The sequence below is a fragment of the Capra hircus genome, chromosome 10, assembly GCF_001704415.2.
Source record: "Capra hircus breed San Clemente chromosome 10, ASM170441v1, whole genome shotgun sequence".
NCBI classification, from domain to species: domain Eukaryota; kingdom Metazoa; phylum Chordata; class Mammalia; order Artiodactyla; family Bovidae; genus Capra; species Capra hircus.
In genome coordinates, this window is record NC_030817.1 from 88,628,716 (window position 1) to 88,652,160 (window position 23,445).

Below are 23,445 nucleotides of genomic sequence, written 5' to 3' on the forward strand. Positions count from 1 at the left end.
TGCCAGGCTATATAGTCCATAGGGTTGCAAAGAGTCGAATACAACTTAGTGACTGAGAGGGAGATGAAGATTAGAAAGATGTTTCTGTGCTCAAAGAAAACTAGGAAACTTAGTTAAATATAAACCAGATTTATTATTGTGAATGGAATTATTGAATTTCTTTTTCTTCTGTCTTATACAATTCATAAAGTTTAAATTCCACATACGTTTAAATTGTTTTGAAAAATAAGATGAACAGATATTAACTAGAAAAAGGTAATAGTGTATCATCAAAAGGAAAGAGCAGAGGTGTGCTTGCAGGACAGTAGATAGATTGCCTTGCCTGGAAGAACAGTGAGAGGTGAAGTTTAGAAAAAGATGGGAATGATAGTCTCCAGTTTTGATAATGTAAGAAAAGATGAGCTTGGTTAGGCTTTACCTGTGAAATTACAGTGGGTTTTTTTTTTTTAATTAAAAAAACTTTTTTTAAATTTTTAAACAAATTTTATTTTTTTTTTAAATAAAATTTCTTCCAGCTTATTTAAGTGAACTGGAGTGAGGGGCCGTTAAGCTGGTCCATTGTGTTATCAGCCATTTTCATGTATAATCTTGAGTTTATGTCTATCTTAGGCCCTATCTGAAAGACTTTGCTCCTTTGACCAATTCAGTAAGTCTACAATTTTGCAAAATTTATGTTCTGATATTTTTGTTTTTCATATATCTTTAAAATGTTGCCTCTGATTTCCACTCTTGCCTTTTCTTGTCCTTAGAGTTAGCCTAGATAGCAGATGCTTTACTACTTGACTTAATGGATTGATAGAATAAATAAAAAAGAATCTGAATTGACTGGGCAGAGATTGAAAGGGAGAAAAGCAAGTCAGTCTCCATTAGTTGCTGAATGGGCAAGAGCTTTCTTGTAATTTCTCAGTTTCATTCTCATGAACCTTTTAGGAATAGAGAGCACATCCTTCTTGTTTTCTAATCTCAAAGAAAATAGATGTAATTTGAAATTAAATACACCAAGTAGGGATGTGAAATTTTAAAAAGATGTCTGTAAACATATTATGAACTAATTCTTTAAGTTGTCTGTATCATGTTGAACAAAGAAGAATTAAAAAAACAGTAACTTTAATGATGTGGTATTGTTACTCGAGCTTTAGTAGTTTCATGGGTTTACAGTACTATGATTACGTAGAGAACTATTGGATCAAATGCTTATTTTGTGTGGCCCCCAGTTTCCAAAATGAATTTTAAAAAGTTTACCTCCAAAAATAAAAATAAGAAAGAAAAATTTACCTCCTAAATTTTACACCCCTTGTTTAGGGGTTTTGCTGTGATGTTCTATACTGAGAGTCCAAGTTTTGTACATGACTATGAATACTTTCCTTAAATGTTTTTTCCAAGTAACTTTTGTTGGCTCTTACCAACATAAGGCGTTTTGTCTTAATATATGTTTATTATTTTCTATGAGGATTGTAAATTTCACATTCCAATGGAAGTCTCATGATTTATTGAAATTGTTAGGAAATAACTACCCTATGTTAAAGATTTTCATTATTTTCTTTGCCTTGTAATTTGTAACAGTATCTAACCCCTAGTTTCTAAACCTAAAATTTATAAACAGTTGATTTAAAATAAAAAGTAGAGGTGCATTTTCAGTATTATAAACTCTTCTTGAGTGAATTAAAGAACATTGAGATCTAGAAGTCATGGGATGTTGCCAGCGATGCTGTTAACTTTTTATATACTTTGTCAGTAGCGAATGCCTTCAAATATTTTGCCTACTTTCCTTACCACTCTCCACACCTAAATGAATAAATGGAATAAAAGGCAAGATAACTGAAGTGATATATAATTTACTTTTCTGTTAATAAAATAACTTTATCACCACTTTAAAATTGATTGCTCTATTAAAAAAAAAAATTATTTAGCTGCACCAGGTCCTACTTGTGGCACGCTAGATCTTTGATCTTCGTTGTGGCATGCATATCCTTCAGCTGCAGCATGTGGGATTCCGTTCCCCAACCAGGGATTAAACCGAGGCCCTCTGCATGGGGAGCTCCAAGTCTTAGCCTCTGGACCACCAGGGAACTTCCTGATTACTCTTATATGTATTGATGAAGAACTTTTGACTTGTTCCCTTTTAGTAGTTATTTACCATATTCAATTGTGAATCAAATCAAATTATTAAAATTTGTGAGCCAGGAAGATATAACAAAAACAAGATTTTCATGCATTTTCCCCCCAATATCTGCTTAATAGTATAATAGCTGTTTATTCCAATGGCTAAGGTAGTAGCTTGCAGAAGAACCTATTAAATATATATATGTTTTCATCATAGTACTATTTCTATTCTCTTTCCCTTCTTTCTGCGTAACAAGACATAGAACTTTATTGATGTAATAGTAACTGTATACTTTAGTTTAAATAATGTGAAGTTAGAGTTTAGGAAAAAGAATATTTAATCTCTTCATTATGATGAAAGGAAAGTGCTCTACTAAGGTACTGTTTAAGACTCGTGCCTATCAAGAGCTTTTAATTTAAAATTCATGCCCACATAAAAGCAAATGAACACTTATAGAAGCTGTAAGTGTATATGTCTATTTGACCCCAAAATTCTACTTTAATAAATTTGTCCTGAAGAAATGATAAGAGTTGTAGCCAGAGGTTTATGTTCGAAGTTATTTATCTTAGCATTTTAAAATATTAGCAAAATAAGTAGATACAGTAAATGATCAACAGTAAGGAAACAGGTCAGTAATGTTATGCTCATTAAAATATAGCCGTTAAAGAATTATCTTCAAAGACTATTTAATGAAAAAAGTTAAATACAAAAGTGCTTTAAAGAACTGTTTTTGTTTTCCTATGTTAAAAAAATGGAGAGCTAGGCAGCTGTGTGTGGTGTTGGCTTTTTTTTTTTTTTTGTAGAACCCCTGTAATAGGCAGGTGAATTCCTGTAATAGTGTTTAACAGAGTTTTGTCAGGAGAACAGGTTATTACTTTCTCTTTACAGTCAGTCTGGGAGAGATTTCTGAAAGTTTAAGCTCTTTCTTTTGTGCAGAAATCTTATATGTTAGGAAATTGCTACACAGGAGCCATATGTACCAAATAAAACAAGTAGGGATATTTGGTCCTTCTTTAGGCATGTTTTCTAAGCAAATACTGAGAATATTTACAGAGACCATTTGAGCGATGGATATAAATTCCAAAATATGTGACATGAATTCTGAAAACCATGAAATTAGCCATATAAAAAATTAAATGACTTTTAGGATTATGATGAAAATGGTGAAAATGGTTATTATTACTTTAAATAGCATTTTCTAAAGCATGTTCTGAGGGTTTCTTCTAGTTTTTAAGTTGGAAAATAGGGTTCATTGTTCAAATAAACTTGGGAAATCATGGATAAAAGCAAAATCAGTCAGGCACGTTTATCAGAGAATTTCTGAGGATTTAATATTTTTCAGCTCAGTTCAGTCACTCAGTCGTGTCTGACTCTTTGCGACCCCATGGACTGTAGCGTGCCAAGCCTCCTTTTCTATCACCAATTCCTGGTGCATGCTTAGACTCATGTCCATTGGGTCGGTGATGCCATCCAACCATCTCATCCTCTGTTGTCCCCTTCTCCTCTTGCCTTCAATCTTCCCCAGCATGAGGGTCTTTTCAAATGAGTCAGTTCTTTGCAGCAGGTGGCCAAAGTATTGAAGTTTCAGCTTCAGCATTAGTCCTTTCAGTGAATATTCAGGACTGATTTCCTTTACAATGGACTGGTTGAATCTCCTAGGAATCCAAGGGACTGTCAAGAGTCTTCTCCAACACCACAGTCCAAAAGCATCAATTCTTCTGCGCTCAGCATTCTTTATAGTCCAGCTCTCACATCCATACATGGCTCCTGGAAAAACTAGAGCTTTGACTAGATGGACCTTTGGTGGCAAAGTAATGTCTCTGCTTTTTAATATGCTGTCTAGGTTGGTCATAGCTTTTCTTCCAAGGAGCAAGCGTCTTTTAATTTCTTGGCTGCAGTCACCATCTGCAGTGATTGTGGAGCCCCCAAAATTAAAGTCTGTCACTGTTTCCATTGTTTCCCCATATATTTGTCATGAAATGATGGGACCGGATGCCATGATCTTCGTTTTCTGAATGTTGAGTTTTAAGCCAACTTTTTCACTCCTCTTTCACTTTCATCAAGAGTCTGTTTAGTTCTTCGCTTTCTCCCATAAGGGTGGTGTCATCTGCATATCTGAGATTATTGATAATTCTCCCGGCAATCTTGATTCCAGGTTGTGCTTCATCCAGTGTGGCATTTCGCGTGATGTACTCTGCATATAAGTTAAATAAGCAGGGTGACAAAGCAGCCTTGACGTACTCCTGTCCTGATTTGGAACCGGTCTGTTGTTCCATGTCCAGTTCTAACTGTTGCTTCTTGACCTGCATACAGATTTCTTAGGAGGCAGGTCAGGTGGTCTGGTATTCCCATCTCCTTAAGAATTTTCCATAGTCTGTTGTGATCCACACAGTCAGAGGCTTTGGCATAGTCAGTAAAGCAGAAGTAGGTGTTTTTCTGGAACTCTCTTGCTCTTTCAATGATCCAGTGGATGTTGGCAGTTTGATCTCGGGTTCCTCTACCTTTTCTAAATCCAGCTTGAACATCTGGACGTTCACGGTTCATGTACTGTTACAGGCTTGGGGAATTTTGAGCATTACTTTGCTAGTGTTTGAGATGAATGCAATTGTTTGGTCGTTTGAGCATTCTTTGGCATTGCCTTTCTTTGGGATTGGAATGAAAACTCACCTTTCCTAGTCCCGTGGCCACTGCTGAGTTTTCCACATTTGCTGCCATATTGAGTGCAGTACTTTAACAGCATCATCTTTTAGGATTTGAAATAGCTCAACTGGAACTCCATCATCTCCACTAGCTTTGTTCATAGTGATGCTTCCTAAGGCCCACTTTGCATTCCAGGGTGTCTGGCTCTAGGTGAGTGATCACACCATCATGACTATGGGTTGTGAAGATCTTTTTTGTACAGTTCTTCAGTGTATTTTTGCCACCTTTTCTTAATATCTTCTGCTTCTGTTAGGTCCATACCATTTCTATGCTTTATTGAGCCCATCTTTGCATGAAATGTTCCCTTGGTATCTCTAATTTTCTTGAAGAGATCTCTAGTCGTTCCCATTTTGTTGTTTTCCTCTACTTCTTTGCATTGATCGCTGAGGAAAGCTTTCTTATTGCTCCTTGCTATTCTTTGGAACTCTGCATTCAAATGGGTATATTCTTCCTTTTCTCCTTTGCCTTTAGCTTCTTTCCTCAGCTATTTGTAAGGCCTCCTCAGACAACCATTTTGCCTTTCTTTTTCTTGGGGATGGTCTTGATCACTGCCTCCTGTAGAGTGTCACGAACCTCCGTCCATAGTTCTTCAGCCACTCTATCAGATCTAATCCGTTGAATCTCTTTGTTCCTTCCAATGTATAATTGTAAGGGATTTGATTTAGGTCATACCTGAATGGTCTAGTGGTTTTCCCTACTTTCTTCAATTTAAGTCTGAATTTTGCAATAAGGAGTTCATGATCTGAGCCCTAGTCAGCTCCCAGTCTTGTTTTTGCTGACTGTATAGAGCTTCTCCATCTTTGGCTGCAAAGAATATAATCAACCTGCTTTTGGTATTGACATCTTTAATATTTTTACATATATATTATAAATACACAGAAGAGGCGTATAGTATGTATATCTAATTTATTTGCCCATAAAATCCTTTCTTTGCGTTTATTGAAACTGAGTCTAACGTGAGACACATGTTGGGAAATTTCTGTTTTAGGTTAAACTGTTTTCCTATAATTGTTGTATTAGTAATGACAGTACTGACAGAGGGGGCGTCTTCTCGTTCAAGAAACAAGTAAGATTTAAGGGATACTAAACAACTGAAGGAGGTTTTGCTGTTAAATGTTTGTGAATATTGATACACAATGAATTTCACTTTGTGTAATTTTTTCTTTGAATTTGTTACAAGCATGTATTAGTGTTATAATTACTGCCCTACTTTTATTATTTGAAGTTCTTTTATTTATTGTATCTGCTAAAACTCATTTAGGGTGGATTTTTCTGTTTTGTTTTGTAATTTTAGAATAGGAGGTCATCTTCAGTGGGGCTTTCTCTGTGGAAAGCCTGTGTGGAGGGTACCCTCTAGAACTTTTTTATATTTGCTCCCCCAGGGTTATCACTAGCCTGGGAACACAGTTATTATTAATAACTTAGTTTGGACCTTTCTGGGGCCATGCAGATGGCTTAAGGTCAAACCTCAAATCCAAGTGTGAGTAGGCCTTTTGTTATACATTCTCAGAAGAGATATTTTACTCCCATCAAAGTGGGCCCAGATTGAAGCAAACTTGATTATCTCCCTGTAGCAGTGAATGGATTTTTAAAATCCGCTCTTTAACAGAGGATATAGTCCTTTGAGGCTCTTGGCTTTATACAGATGTCTCAGTTCCAATTCCCTATTTTATGTGGTCCCAATGCATTGTCTCCTGTCCCTGCAACCCCTTTTAAAAACACAGGCCCCTTGATTACTGATTACTGATGAGATCAGCAGAATTCTCCCACCCAATATCAGCTTATACATTGCATTCTGGCCTTCAGTTTCCTTACTGTTTTGGGACCCTGGGAATTGCCATGACATTTTTTTTTTTTCCTTTTTTTGTTCATTTGTTTTCCCCTTACATTAAAAAAATTTTTTTATCTTATTTTTTAAATTTTGTATTTATTTTTGGTTGCACTGAGTCTTTGTTGCTGCCCACAGGCTTTCTCTAATTGCAGTGAGTGGGGGCTGCTCTTCGTTGAGGCGCATCAGCTTCTCACTGTGGTGGCTTCTCTTGTTGCCAAGCACAGGCCCTAGGGTGCGTGGGCTTTAGTAGGGCTTCAGTAGTTGTGGCACACGGGCTCGGTAGTTGTGGTGCACAGGCTTCGTTTTCCTGTGACACGTGGAGTCTTCCCAGACCAGGGTTGAACCCGTGTCTCCTGCACTGGCAGGCAGGTTCTTACCCGCTGCATCACCAGGGAAGGCCTTCCTTACATTTTCACAAGCTGGTCTGTGCATTTAGGGCTTCCCTGGCGACTCCGGCGGTAAAGAATCTGCCTACAATGTAGGAGACCTGGTTTGATCCCTGGGTTGGGAAGGTCCCCTGGAGAAGACAATGGCAACCCAGTTCAGTATCATTGCCTGAAGAATTCCATGGACAGAGGAGCCTGGCAGGCCGCAGTTCATGGGGTTGCAGAGTCGGACACAACTGAGTGACTAGCACTATGCATTTAGAGGGGTGTGTGTTTTTTTGGTGTTGGCTACTTAGGTAATCTAAACTTTCATATTGCCAAAAATGGGAATTCATGCATTCCTTTTATAATAAAATTGTTGTTGTTGTTCATTTGCTAAGTCGTGTCCAATTCTTTGTGACTCCAGGGACTGCAGCATGCCAGGCTTCTCCATCTCCGAGTTTGCTCACATTCATGTCCATTGAGCCAGTGATGCTGTCTAACCATCTCATCCTCTGCTGCCTTCTTCTTTGCCTTCAGTCTTTCCCAGCATCAGGGTCTTTTCCCAATGCTGTATATAGTCTCATTTCTTTAAAAATACTTTTAACATATAACAGTGAAATGTATACTAGTGTGTTTTATCAGAGGTATAGTACACTTTTTTTTAGTTTTTATCCTTGTTTGTACACAAACCACTTATATTTATTTGACTTATTATAGGAAAATACTGGTCTTTTACTTTCCTTTTAGATGTACCTTCTGTAATGGAAGATGATTGAAGATAAGGGGCCTCGTGTTGCTGACTACTTTGTTGTAGCAGGATTAACTGATGTTTCAAAACCTCTTGAAGAAGAAATTCACTTCAATGATGCCTGTCATAAAGTAGCCAGACCAAAAGAGCCTATCACAGATGTTTCAGTTATTATTAAATCTCTTGGGGAGGAAGTGCCACGGGATTACACATGTATTGATATTACCCCAACGGGACTGTCAGCTGATCTCAATAATGGAAGTCTTGTGGGGCCACAGATTTTCCTTTGCTATAGAAGAGGAAGAGATAAGCCTCCACTTACGGATCTGGGGTAAGTATTTTTTTTAAAGAATTATTGTTATTGACTCAAATAATATGCCTTGTAGATTTGGAAGTTAACTGTTCAACTTGTTTATTAGTAAATACTTAAAAAAAATAGACACATTTATATCCAGAATCATGTTTTCTTTTCCTGTGCTCCTTTTATCTTTTCAGTGTCTCTGTTTTTGTTGTTGTTGTCTTAAAAAATATTGGCTTTATATTTACACAAAGTAGTACAAAGAGAGACAGTTCCTCAAAGGGTGACTTGGAGCTAGAAAATCGCTCCTGGGCATTAAAGTGTTAATGTTAGTTGGTAAGTCGTGTCTGACTTTTTGTGACTCCATGGACTGCAGCCTGCCAGGCTCCTCTGCCCATGGGATTGCCCAGGCAAGAATACTGGAGTGGTATGCCATTTCCTTCTCCATTGTTCAGTGTCTCTGTGTTCTACCACTTTTGTCTAAGTTCTATTAAAAATAGGGGAGATAATTTGAAAATCATTTACAGAAAAATATCAGAAGTCAATGTATTATTCTGATCATATACTTTATTATTTTTAAAATATGAGAAAAAGATGGCTTTCAAGGATCCGTTGTAATGATCCTTATAGTTGGGAGTTTAAGTCAGTGTGCATGAAACAAGGGTCTTGGGTAAATTAGTGCTTTATTTAGGCTGTTGTATTGACCTTGTAGTTTCATTTTTAAATAATAGCTTTACTGATTTACAGTTTATACCATCCAATTCACTCTTTTAAATGGTACGATTCAGTAAATTTTAGTTTATTTATGGAGTTGAATCACCACAATAAACTTTAGAACATTTTTATCATGTCCCCACAAATAAATACTACCTATATTCATTATAGTTTGTCTAATTCTCCCTATAGACAATCCACTAGTTAACTTTCTGTGTCTGTGGATTTGCCTATTGTGGACATTTTGTGTCAGTAGAATCCTACTATATATGATTATCTTGTGGCTGATTCTTTCTCTTAGCATAAAATTTTCAAGGTTTATCCCTGTTGTAATATGTGTCTGTGCTTTACTCCTTTATATAGCTGAATAATATTCCATCTTATGGGTCTACCACACTTTATTTATGCATTCATCAGACAATGGATATGTGAGTGGTTTCCACTTTTTGGCTGTTATGAATGATACTTTGGGGAGTATTAATGTACAAATTTCTATATGGATGTATGTTTTCATATCTCTTGTGTGTATACTTAGAGAAGTGGAATTGCTGGGTCATACAATAATTCTGTGTTTAACCTTTTGAATAACTGACAGTTTTAAGCCTTCTTGTTTCCATGGCTCTGTTGCCAAAGAGGATAGACTTAACTTATAATATTTTGGTTAAAAATAAGGAAGATAGCAGTGTCCCTACTAATATCAGCAAAGAGCTATAAAAGTTCCATCTCCTAATATATTAAGTCTGAAAGTGAATAGTCAAGTTGACTCATGCCTGAGTGGAGATTGATGAACTGGAAGAGCTCCTGAAACTTACTTCTGTTTTTAAAATTCTATTATCTAATGTTTAAACTCATTCTTTATTGTGCTAATTCTTGACTCAATTGCTGTAATTTTAAGTAGGTTTCAGAACAGCTACCATATTGCTTCATATGAAGCTTACATAATTAGTAAATGGCTTGGGAAAATAAGCCAACTGTTAGATTGTATTTTCAAAAGATTAGGTTAAGTAGCTCCTATGATCACTAATCACTGTCTGAATTCTGGCTTGCAGATGAAATGAAGGGAATGTTGCAGATTCTTGTTCGGGTGTTGGAGTTGCTTAAAGATGAGAAATTTTCCAGGCATAGAAAAGATTTTCCAACAGGGAAGGACATGAACTGGAATGAATAAATTAACCACTATTATGGCTATCCTCATATGTTTGTCATTGTGGAGGATATGACATCACTGTTGCCTTTAAAAAGCTTACAGTTTAAATAGGAAAAGTTACCCAACAATATAAAACAGCAAAGCAAGCAGTATAAACAACAGCACAATACCTGATTAAGGGAAACAGGTAGCTTATATATCGAATGTGCTTATATTCCTGTATCTTTTAAGAGTTTGAGGTGATAAATGGTGGTTTTTTAAAGATTGCTCCCTGTGTTGTATTTTTCTTCTCTTGATTTCAGTTGAGCATTTGTGTGCCAGGCATTATTTTGGAGACCCTACTTGTACTCTCATCTAATTCTGCCAAGATCCTATGAGTTAAATTTTTAAATTTTATAGCTGAGTATTATAAGGCTCAGAGAAGTTAAGTAACAACCTAAGATATACAGCTGGTACCAGGATGTAGGAATTCAAATCCAGATATGTCTAACTTCTCTGTTACAAATACCTTTTAAAATTTTTTTATTTTTTTTTAAAATTGTGAGTATAGTTGATTTATAATGTTAATTTCTGCTGTACAACAAAGTATTAGTTATTCATATATATAACACATTTATATTCTGTTATGGTCTCAGAATATTGTATATAGTTCCTTGTATTAGAATATCAGAATATTGTATGTAGAACTATATAGTAGTTCTTTGTTTTTTATCCATTCCATATGTAATAGGTTGACAATGCCATTTTTTTAGGGTTAAGAAAAAAAACCAGCACAGTATTGTAAAGCAATTATCCTCCAATAAAACTTTCTTTTAAAAAAAGGAAAAAGCAAGATCAAATTGAGGAGTTAGCAGTTAGGCTAACGTTGGGATATACATAGCTGCTATAATTAAGCATCAAATTTTGTTGTAAATTTTCAAAATAGAATGTCAAAAGAAAGAAAAATATTAAGTTTGCTGACAGCTGAGACAAAAAGGAAATTAAAAATTATATTAGAATTTGACCAGTTTTTGGCACTATATTTCAAAAATTGGTCAAATTTTTTTTCCCTTATAGCTCAGTTGGTAAAGAAGCCGCCTGCAATGCAGTAGACCCTGGTTCGATTCCTGGGTCAGAAAGATCCCCTAGAGAAGGGAAAGGCTACCCACTCCAGTATTCTGGCCTGGAGAATTCCATGGACTGTACAGTCCATGGGGTTGCAAAGAGTCGGACACAACTGAGCGACTTTCACTTTACTTTATTTGTATAATGGGATTTTATAAAAGGTAATACTGATTAATGTTGGAGACATTGCCTTCTATAATAATTTTTTACAGCAAATGCAGAAACATTTTTACCCTGATAGCTCAGTTGGTAAAGAATCTGCCTGCAATGCAGGAGACCCTGGTTCAATTCCTGGGTCGGGAAGATCCACTGCAGAAGGGATAGGCTACCTGCTCCAATATTCTTGGGCTTCCCTTGTGGCTCAGCTAGTAAAGAATCCACCTTCAATGCGGGAGACCTGGGTTTGATCCCTGGGTTGGGAACATCCCCTGGCGAAGGGAAAGGCCACCCAGTCCAGTATTCTGGCCTGGAGAATTCCATGAACTGTCCATGGGGTCACAAAGAGTTGAACACAACTGAGTGACTTTTGCTTTCACTTCACTTTTCATTAAATTTAAATTCTTTAGTTTTTTGGCTAAGGTCACAGACAGTGTTAAAGTCCAAGTTAGTGAATTCTGTGAGGGAATAAACTCATATTATTCAAGTGTGATGTTTTCTTTGTGTTCCCAAGTACTTTATGTAATAATATTTAGAAAATTTAAGGAATTGGATGCCTGGCCTATTATTAAAAACTTACGACTTTACCATAAAGGAGAATGGGGAAACTTTCACTTATACTTTGATGACAGATAGATTTGAGGTCATTTTCTCTTTTGAAAGCCTTAAAAAACTTTAACTTTGGTCAAAATACAAGGTTGCTTTTTCTAAAGATGCTTGGTTTTAGAGACATACATACATACACCTATCTATGTTATCTGTCCATCTATCTATTAAAATACCTTGGCACATTCTGCAAAATGCCATTCTGTGGTTTATGTTAATAAACACAGAGGTTAATCTGTGTTTTCCTTACATTATTAATTTTTAGTAGGGAGAACAGTTGTTCTTCAATTTTATATGGGGCTGTACAATTCAAACTTGCAGTACAGTTGGAATATTTGCTACATTTAAGGATCAGTTTGATCCTGACAATATTACCTTTCATATTTGAGGGTGTTTTGTAATTGTGTACTAATTTATTTTTTAGGGTTTTATATGACTGGAAAGAAAGATTGAAACAAGGGTGTGAAATTATCCAGAGTACTCCCTATGGACGCCCTGCAAATATTAGCGGCAGTACCTCATCACAAAGAATTTATATCACTTACCGAAGAGCCTCTGAAAACATGACTCAGAATACGTTGGCTGTTACAGACATATGTATTATTATACCCAGTAAAGGAGAAAGTCCACCACACACGTTCTGCAAAGTTGACAAGAATCTCAATAACAGTATGGTAAGTGACTCTTCTGCACGGATAAAATTAGCCACCCATGAAAAGAGCATAATTTAAAATAAATCTTTGGAAAATAGCATAGCACAATTACTGAATTAAGAAAATAGATTTCTTAAAGATGTCATATATTTTATTTTTAGGAAAGTAATGTAGCTGTACTTTCAAAAAGAACTGTGCAAAAAGCTTTCTTTCTTTTTTTTTTAATTAAAAAGAATAATTTTTTCCCCTTACTGCAAAAGTAACGCACTAGCTGAGGGTAACCCCTCCACTTGTGCACTAGATTCCATAAACTCACCTATTTGAAACGAGGCCATGGCTTCAACAATCCTCCCTACTTTTTTGTGACTCATCAGTTTTTCACTCTCATGGATTATTTCCTTCAGCCTGCAAAATCATGTTACAATACCTCCCATCTTTACAAAGCTTCTTGATCTTTATATCCCACTCCATGTATTCCCCCATTTGATTGTCTTTATAATAAAAGGTCTTAGAAGAGTTGACTATATTCCATCTCCTTCCTCACTGTGACTCTTTCCAGTAAGGCTTTTGTCTCCATCATTCCACCAAAGATTTCTCTTGTTGAATCCAGTGATTCAACGCTTCATCTTAATGTTTCAGTACATTTAGACAAAGATGATCACTTCTTCCTTCTTGAAACAGTGGCAAGAAGAGAAGATGCAATCGTGTCCGACTCTTTGTGACCCTGTGAACTGTAGCCCAGCAGGCTCCTCCGTCCATGGAATTCTCCAGGCAAGAATACTGGAGTGGGTTGCCATTCCTTTCTCCAGGGGAACTTCCCGACCAAGGGATCTAACTTGGGTCTCCTGCCTTGCAGGCGGATTCTTTACTGTCTGAGGCACCAGGAAAGCCTTTGCTGATTCCTTCCCAATTCCCTAATTTCTGTGCAACAGTGTCACTGGGTTCAGTCCTGAGACCATTTATGTTTATAATCTAAACTCACTTCTTTGATGATCTAATCATTTAATCCTAAATTTCTGTGTCCCCACTGGGTTTTTCTAATTGATTTTCTTTTCTTGGATATCTTATCAAATAGGTCATCTCAAATATAACATGTCCAAAACTGAACTCCTAGTGTCCTCTCCAAATCTACTTATCCCCATAGTCTTATTCCTCTAGTAAAAGGAAATTCCACTCTTTTAGTTACTCAGACTAAGAATCCTCTGAGTAATCCTTAACCTTCATCTTCTAAGTCTCATTCAATTCTTCTGTAAATTCTGTCGACTTCAATTTCAAAACATATTTTCAATTTGAATACTTTTCAACTTCTCCATTGCTACAACCCTGGTCCAAGCCATGATCATCTTTAACAGGATTATTACAATTCAGGAGTTAGACAAACTTTGGCAGAAAGGGCTAAATAATAAGTTAACTTTTGCAGGTCATATACAGTCTTTGTTGCAGATTCACCTTTTGTTTTAAAAACAATCTTTAAAAAACATAAAGATCAGTCTTAGCTCAGTTGTACAAAAACAGGCCTTGGGTGGAATGCAGCCTATAGTTTGCCAGACCCCCAGTTTAACTGATCACTGCTTCCTCTGCTATTCTTCACATCACAGCAAGAAGGATCCTTTTAAAACATAATTTAGATCATGTCTCTCCTGGGCTTACAACCATTATGGTTTCCCATCTCACTCTTCTTAGTAGTAAAAGCCAAAGTTCTTCCAGTAGCCTGAGGCCATTATTATACAGATCATTATGTATGATCGGTAATAGCTCAGTTGTGTCCTAAGAGTTATTTGCAGCTATGTGATCCCTACTTGGATGACCAAGATTGTTTATCAGATCTAGCCCCTTAAATCTATTTCTCACTTCCACTGTATAATCAGAAGGGATTTGATTTAGGTCATACCTGAATGGTCTAGTGGTTTTCCCTACTTTCTTCAGTTTTAGTCTGAATTTGGCAATGAGGAGTTCATGATCTGAGCTAACAAAAGTTAGCTGTTATTAATTACTCCTTAATTAACTCTGCCTTTTCAGTCCCTTCTATGTGTATTTAATGACTGAGAAAGAGCTTTTCTTTTTTTGTTGGTTGTTGAGTTTTGAGATATAATTAATATACAGTAAGGAAGAACTTTTATTTTTGCCCAATGTTGAAGCTCCTGTTAGTTCCCTTAAGAAACATTATAGGAATAAAAACCTCTTAAATGTTTATTTCCTTACTCTTAAATCTAGTTATCAGTCCTAAATGTAGAGAAACTGTCCTGATCTTGGTGGTTGGTGTCTTTTTTAAGCAATGGGTTGTGGTTTATATCTATTAACAATTTCTGTTTCTACTGTCTATAAGGTAGTAAAAGTAAATTTAGATCTTCAGAGTAGACATACAATGACTTCTAACTCTTTCGGAAATACTAAAATAGACATGCAATGCAGGAAACTTCTTTTCATATCTGTTGATTGTATATATAACCAGGAAATGGTTAGGAATAAATTATTGATGTGTTGATAATGCTCAGGAGTATAGTTATATTATAGATTATTCTTGGTTTGGGCAGTGGGTTGTGGTTTATATCAAAAGATATTTGGATGGATATTTTATGGGTTAAACATTTAAAGTATTTTAAGAACAACAGCCCTTCCTGCTTTATTTTTTGCTGAACCTTTTTATAAGAAAAAATTTAGAAAACGTTCTTATATTTGGTTTTGATATCCATGGCTCTTTTCTTCCAGGGCCTTATAACTTTTACTTTATCTCTAAGTCCTTATGTTTTATTTTAGGATTTTCTTTTTGATTTCCACCACATCTACATGGTCACATATAGTTCTCTTTTTATCATCACAAAGGTTACTGAAGGCTTTTTATTATCTTTACAAATTTGGCTTATTAGGAACTGGAGTTGGGACTTTGCTATACAGGACCTTTTGTAAAATTTTTACCACCAAATAAACTAAAGGCCCAATCTGCTGACACTCACAATATCCACTTGAATTTTTACATCCCTTCTTTTGAAGTGAAAATATTAAAATGTTTATTAGAACCAAAATCTAACAGAGTAACAAACATAACTTAATGTCCGAATAAGTATGATTTAACATTCTAATCTGCTTGGGGACACATTAAAAAAGTTTTAAAAAGTGGGAAATTTCTGGATGAGGAGCTAACTTACTGCAGCTTGTTCATAATAGCACCCCCTGAGAGGAGGCAACCTAAATGTCCCTCCGGAAGGCAATGGATAAAGTAAAGTGTTCCATTAATGGAGTACTATCTACCAGTTGAAATGAAGAAAGTAGATCTGTATCAGTTTTACTAATTCTCAAAAACATTTTGATGAGTGAGAAAGCAAGCCATAAAGGCATATATTCAACACTTCATTTATGTAAAGTTATAAAGCATATAAAATAATGATATATACTTAAAGATATATATATTTATGTAGTAGAAATTTTTAAAATGCATGCGAATGAAATGCACTAGCTTCAGGCCAATAGTTAACTCAGAGGACAGAAAGGAATGGAAGATGAGGCTTTAGTTAAATCTGTAATTTTTTTGTTTATACATTAAAATATTGGAAGCAAAAATGGTCATTGTTAACATTTGTTAAAGCTGGGTGGTGAGTAAATGGGTGTTTTTATGGTAGTCTCTTAATAATTTTAAAATGTATTTCTTAAAGTAAGTGTATCTTCTTTATATGTATTTGTTCTCAGTGCTAAGTATCTGTCCTCAGGTACTGGTCCGTGCAAGCACTCTCCATGTATGCACAAACACATCACCTCACATTCATTCCTTTAACAAGTGTTTAAGTATTTTTATGTAATAGGCACTGTTGCGGGTGCTACAGCACCCACAGATACAGCAGTGAGCAAAGCAAAGCTTCTACCGTCATGGAGCTTATGATGTTCTAGTGGCGGGAGGCAGATAATAAATAACAAAGTATGCTATATGCCAAATGGTGGTGAGTGCTATGTATGGTGGAAAACAACAGCAACAACAAGCGAGGGGCAATAAGGAGGACCAAGGAAGGGAGAGGGAGACTTGGTATTGCACATAAAGTGATGAAGGGAGGGCTGTCTAATAAAGTGACGTTTGAGTTGAAACCTAAAGGAAGGAACGCTTTGTGAATGAATCTGTTATCACCTCTTGTCAAGTGGTGGCATCTTCTAAGTTACACATCCATTTCAGGCTTCTCACCTTACCTCCATTTGACTCTACACTTGGATGTCTAATAGATGTTTCCAAACTTACTGTGTCTAAAACTCCTTTACTCTCAGATTTGCTTTACCCACAGTCTTCTCCATCTCCTTTTGGGACTAGGAATTTGAGACTCTTTTGAAAATAGCTATTATTTAAAAGCGTGGTACCAAACAGATGAGATCCTTTAGAGGAAGTAAAGAAGAGACCACATTTAATGATCAGGGAAAGAGAGGATTCTACAAGGGAGACTGAGGACTGGCCAGAGATGTGGTGGCGAGGGACCAGGAGAGTGTGATGCTTCAGAAGCCAAGAAAGAAAAATGTTTCAGAAAGGGGGTCATTAGTGATATCAAGATCTGTTGAGAGACTGAAAAAGATGAAGACTAAGAATTGACTATTAGAATTGGTATCATTAAAGTTTTTAAGGTGTTCTTTTAAAAAATGGTGGGATTAAAACCTGGTTTGGAATAGATTGATGACAGAATAGGAAATAGGGAAATGGATATGGCAAAGTACAGCTCTTGAGTTTGGTATAAAGAACTGTGAAAAATCTGGCAATATCTGAAAGGTGTTGTGGAATCAGAAGGAAGGTGTACATCCACATGAGTGGATATTTCTTGTTTATCATTTCTGTCCGAAGTTTGAACTTAGAATAAAATCTAAATTGTTGTGGCTTGGTTTTGTTTTAAATAGTTGTTTTCCTCATGTTATTTCTGTTGCAAGGAGAAAATACATTAAATTTTACTTCTGAAAGAAAATTGGGCAATAACTCCAATAAAATGCCAGCAAAATAACCAACTGAAAATAAAAAGAAATCCATCATTACATACTGCAGAAATCAAAGAGATTCTGTTTTATTAAGTTACTGCCTTTTTAAAGTTTAATGATATTTCTTTCATTTCTTTTTTCAAATTCAGTGGGGATCAGCAGTGTACTTATGTTATAAAAAATCAGTGGCAAAGACTAACACTATATCTTACAAAGCTGGTAAGTATAATTTTTCATGGAATACTTAATATACAATGTATTATGGGACCAATAAGATTAAAAAAATCTCTGTCTTAAAATGTGTTAATGTCAGGGCTGAGACTATAACACACATCTTTTGATTGTTTTGTCTTTATCCATACGTTTTTGGATGCTTAGTGGAATATTAATTTTAAAAGAAGGTAAGGTTTTTTAAAATACTAGGTTTGAGTAAACAATGAGTAGATATCATTCTCTTAAAGTCTTAAATCAGAAAATGTGAGGAAAATATCAATGTTCCTTTGGATTAGTTTCCTTAATATTTACATTGCTACTGTACTGTGTGCACGTCCAGTCGCGTCTGACCTCGTGCGACTCCATGGACTGTAACCCATCAGGCTTCTCTGCTCATGGGGTTTTTCAGGAGAGAACACTGGAGTGGGTTGCCGTTTCCCTCTCTAGGAGATCTTCCTGACCCAGGGATCTAACCTGAATCTCTCGTGTCTCCTACATTGGTAGGCAGATTCTTTACCCCTGGCGCCACCTGGGAAGCCTAATATTTATATTAAATTTAGTCAAGTCTGTAGTTTCATGTAATTATATTTCAAAATAATCAGAAATATTATAAATAATTTATAATTTTATAATGCATAGTTGAAATTTTCAGTTGCCAAGAGCCTCAAAATATCAAGTTATTTACAAGAAAGCAGATTCAGCTTTTCAAAAAATCAAATTTTAAAGTTAGTGTCTTAGACTCCTACCTTCTTCTGCTTGTGATTTTCTAGGATCCACAGTTCATTGCTGTTTCTGTAGTTTCTTAAAGGCTATACCATTATTTCATGACTTGAGAAAGTAATGGACAGTTAAGTGTAAATCCTCATGAGATCAACTGGTTGGCTAGCATATAATTTGGAGAAGGCCATGGCAACCCATTCCAGTATTCTTGCTTGGAGAATCCCATGGACAGAGGAGCCTGGCAGACTATGGTCCATGGGGTTGCAAAGAGTCAGACATGTTTGAATGATTTAGCAGCAGCAGCACCAGCATATAATTAGAGAATTTTAGAATTGCCTTGGACCTCAGTATATCTAGTTCATCTCACTTTATAGATGAGAAAACTGGAGACCTATAGATACATGACTTGTCTGAAGTCGAACAGCTTTTAGGGACAGACAACCAGTCATAAACACAAGCTGGAATCAAGATTGCCGGGAGAGATATCAATAACCTCAGATATGCAGATGACACCACCCTTATGGCAGAAAGTGAAGAGGAACTAAAAAGCCTCTAGATGAAAGTGAAAGAGGAGAGTGAAAAAGTTGGCTTAAAGCTCAACATTCAGAAAATGAAGATCATGGCATCCGGTCCCATCACTTCATGGGAAATAGATGGGGAAACAGTGGAAACAGTGTCAGACTTTTTTTAGGGGGGCTCCAAAATCACTGCAGATGGTGATTGCAGCCATGAAATTAAAAGACGCTTACTCCTTGGAAGGAAAGTTATGACCAACCTAGATAGCGTGTTGAAAAGCAGAGACATTACTTTGCCTACAAAGGTCCATCTAGTCAAGGCTATGGTTTTTCCAGTAGTCATGTATGGATGTGAGAGTTGGTCTGTGAAGAAGGCTGAGCGCTGAAGAATTGATGCTTTTGAACTGTGGTGTTGGAGAAGACTCTTGAGAGTCCCTTGGACTGCAAGGAGATCAGCCCTGGGATTTCTTTGGAAGGAATGATGCTAAAGCTGAAGCTCCAGTACTTTGGCCACCTCATGCGAAGAGTTGACTCATTGGAAAAGACTTTGATGCTGGGAGGGATTGGGGGCAGGAGGAAAAGGGGACAACAGAGGATGAGATGGCTGGATGGCATCACTGACTCGATGGATGTGAGTCTGAGTGAACTCCGGGAGTTGGTGATGAACAGGGAGGCCTGGCGGGCGTGCTGCGATTCATGGGGTCACAAAGAGTCGGACACAACTTGAGTGACTGAATGAATGAATGAACCAGTCATAGTCCCAGTTTGTCATTTTATTTTTAACATTGTGTCGTGATGGTTTCCACTTGACTTTAAGGATCCAAGCTTAGGAAACCTATTACTGTTTCTGGTCCCACAAAATCCAGTAAAAGAGTCTGTTCTTGAGGGTTTGTTAAGTAGAAGACACCTGGACTGCTTTGTCAGCTAGTCTATTTAACATGAAATCATATACCACTTGAAACTCTATTTTCATATAATCTGAGATTATTTAGAAGCTGGGCTAAGTTGATACTGTTTTAAAGACATTGTAAATATGTGACTCCTGTTTTTATGTATAATTTTTCTTGTATTTGTGCTAGAAGTCATATATATATAGTCCTATGGAATATCTGTTGTAATGTGTCAAAAAAAAAAACCCCTAAGGTAAAGCTATCAAAACCTGGTAAAGTGAATATATGCATATTGAAAATTTCCTCCCAAAATAGTATGTTTATATGCTGTAAGGTAGTATGAACACAAAATGAATTTTTAGGAGAGTGAAAGAAAGTGAAGTTGCTCAGTCATGTCTGACTCTTTGCAACCCCATGGACCACAGCCTACCATGCTCCTCCGTCCAGGCAAGAGTACTGGAGTGGGTTGCCATTTCCTTCTCCAGAGAATCTACCCAACCCAGGGATCGAACCTGGGTCTCCTGCATTATAGTCGGATGCTTTACCATCTGAGCTGCCAGGGAAGTCTGAATTTTTCTTTTTTTAGGAGTATGTGCATATTTGTGTATGTTTCTTTGTGTGTGCTTAGTTGCTCAGTCATGTCTGACTCTTGGCGACCCCATGGACTGTAGCCCACCAGGCTCCTCTGCTCATGAGATTTTCCAAGGCAAGGATACTGGAGTCGGTTGCCATTCCCTTCTCCAGGGAATCTTCCCCACCCAGGTCTCCTGCATTGCAGGCAGGTTCTTTACTGTCTGAGCTACCAGGGAATAGTCTTTTCCTGTTTGCCTTACTAGCCTTTGTGGATGAAGCTTGATAAATATTAAGTAGTTAATATGACTAGTTCAATGATTAAAATCCACTTGAATCCTATTAAAGCATTCAGAGTTACTTGGTGAACATATATAGTGTTTTAGTCTTCCAGATGTGTTAAATAATAAAGCATTTTAGCATCATTCAAATTATGAGCTGCTAAATTCAAGAGCTGATGAGCTAATATTTATTATTGTTTTTATAGGTCTAATTTGTAGATACCCTCAAGAAGATTACGAGTCATTCTCACTCCCAGAATCTGTTCCCCTGTTTTGTTTACCAATGGGCGCAACTATTGAATGTTGGCCGTCAAATAGCAAATACCCCCTCCCTGTATTTTCTACGTTCGTGTTAACTGGAGCCTCAGCTGAGAAGGTACTCTGTGTTTAACAAATGATATCTGCAGTTTTCTTGTACGTTTTCAAGTCTTAAGTTTTATATGCAGTAACAATGGAAACAATAACTGGTTAAATTGGATCTATTATATGCACCTCTTTCACGTTGTTAAATTAACTATATCTGGAGACATAGGAAAAGAAAATTTTCAGTCTGTCTCACATACCCAAATGCCTTTCTTGTGAATACGGCGAAAGATTTTTTTCATTATCAAATGATGATCCTGCATTGCTTCATTTTCTATGTTACAAAAGTTTTAAAGTAATACTAAAGACTTTATTAAATATGTAGTGCTGTTTAGAACCGTAGCCTATTATCATTGAAATGGACTTTGATGATCTCTAGTGTAATATCTTCATTTTATGTATTGAGAAATTGAAGTCTAGAGAAATTCAGTGAATTGTCTGAAGTTGAAATTTGTATTTCCTTATCTAAAATTCTGTCCTACTCTCTACTAAATAATTGTTAGGCGGGCCAAAAAGTTTGTTTGGATTTTTCAGTAGCATCTTACAGAGAAACCCAAATGAACTTTCTGGCCAACTCATTGTTTTCAGTCATTTTCTTATAGAGACTGTCAACACAATTGCTTTCACTCTTCATAAAACAAATTTAATTAAACCTATTGTTTTCCAGTGATAAATAAGGGGACCTGACGTTTGCACTGTGTAGTTTTGTTGTTGACATCATCAATGAAGTTTTAATGTACTTTGAGAAAGCAAGAGCAATGTCTCTTCACCACTGTTTCTGGTGCCTGGCACCTTGCCTGGCTCATAGGCATATAATGGCTCATAATAGCTCATCCATTAAATATTTAACTAATGATGTGATTTGAGTAAATGATATAAGGCATATTTATCAAATGTACTTTCTGTTTTCCAGGTCTATGGTGCTGCTATTCAGTTTTATGAACCATACTCCGAGGAGAATCTCACAGAAAAACAGAGATTTCTTTTGGGTTTAGCATCATCAGCAAATGAGAAGTCTGATAGTTCCAAGACAATTCACACTAATAAATGCATCTGTCTTCTCTCTCACTGGCCTTTTTTTGACGCATTCAGGAAGTTTTTGACTTTTCTATATCGTTATTCCATCTCAGGACCTCACGTCCTTCCAATTGAGAAGTAAGTTAGCAGCCTTCTCAGTTCAAAATTTGGCAGCTCTTTCCACTATGTATGGTATATTTGTACTGGTAATTGAATGGATTTTATTTGGAAACTAAATTTTTCAAGAGAAAAAAAAGATTTGGTTGATTCAGTTAGGTAATGTTTCTCTTACTATAACTGTGTGTGTGTGTGTATTCAGCTGCTCAGTATGTCTGACTCTTTGCGACCCCATGAGATGTAACCTGCCAGGCCCCTCTGTCCATGGGATTCTCCAGGCGAGAATACTGGAGTGGGGTTGTCATTTCTTCCTCCAGGGGATCTTCCCGACCCACATCACTTGGATTGGCAGGCGGATTCTTTACCACTGAGCCATCTGGAAATCCCCAATTATATCTACAGTTTTGTTATTTTAGATAATTTTATTTCTAACAAAATGACATAAATGTTTCATTTTTTAAGATCTTGTGAAGTTTGGAGATCCTAATTGGAATTTTTTTTTACAGGTTTTATGATTCTTATTTTACATATAATCTTGGCTTATTATATTTCTTACTGTTTTTAGATATCATTTAGATATCATTTTAGATATGCAGAGGCCTGGTGTGCTGCAGTCCGTGGGGTCTCATAGAGTGGAACACTACTGAGCAACTGAATTGAACTTAGAATCTTGGGGCTTCCCTGGTGGCTTGGGAAACCTGAGTTCAATCCCTGAGTTGGGAAGATCCCTTGGAGAAGGAAATGAAAACCCATTCCAGTATTCTTGCCTTGGAAATCCCATGGACAGGGGAGCCTGGAGGGCTACAGTCCATGCGGTCGCAAAGAGTTGAGCATGACTGAGCAACTAACACTTCCACTTTCACTTTAGATATTTTAGATCCCATACCGTGCTCTTCTGATGTTTTCTATCCAGATGAAATTATCTGTTCTGCAGCCAAGATGATTTGGAAATGGTTTAAAAGTAATATAGAAATAAAATAACTCTTTCTTTAAAATGGATTGTTTACTATTGTTCCCTTTTTCCTTTTCCATGGTGTTCAAAACAAAACCCATCAATCTATCTTTTTATCTGTCTTCTTCTGGGGAAAAAGCCCAAAAAATCAGCAATAGAATTTTTAACCTATTGTCAATCAAAAGAATATTGTTCTTATTTTAGAAATAGTTAAACTCCTTCATTTTTCTGAAATACTCAATGATTGCTTCATTTTAAAAATATGAGCAACTGACTAAAAATAAGTGTATTGCAGTGTAAGAATTAGCTTCTTTGGTAATGCCCACATAAGGTAGAACTTAGAGTGGCTTTTGAGATATTAATAACAATTATTACTGGATATGAGAGAGTACTAATTTGAAAATTTGGGGGGTGGGTTTATTCGGAAGCAGCTTAAATGG

The 23,445-nt window shown here is 36.4% G+C and overlaps 1 protein-coding gene across 7 annotated transcripts in view; it reads left to right on the top strand.

Annotated features, from left to right (window-relative positions):
* DENND4A (DENN domain containing 4A) overlaps positions 1-23,445 on the top strand; it is a 111,838-nt gene that overhangs the window by 30,957 nt on the left and 57,436 nt on the right. For all 7 annotated transcript variants that reach the window (XM_018053636.1, XM_018053641.1, XM_018053637.1 and 4 more), the window contains 5 exons: positions 7,751-8,082; positions 12,201-12,450; positions 17,517-17,586; positions 20,763-20,932; positions 21,833-22,074. In XM_018053636.1, the coding sequence (XP_017909125.1) occupies positions 7,772-8,082; positions 12,201-12,450; positions 17,517-17,586; positions 20,763-20,932; positions 21,833-22,074 (1,043 nt within the window). In that variant the 5' untranslated portion in view covers positions 7,751-7,771. The remainder of the gene's footprint in view (positions 1-7,750; positions 8,083-12,200; positions 12,451-17,516; positions 17,587-20,762; positions 20,933-21,832; positions 22,075-23,445) is intronic.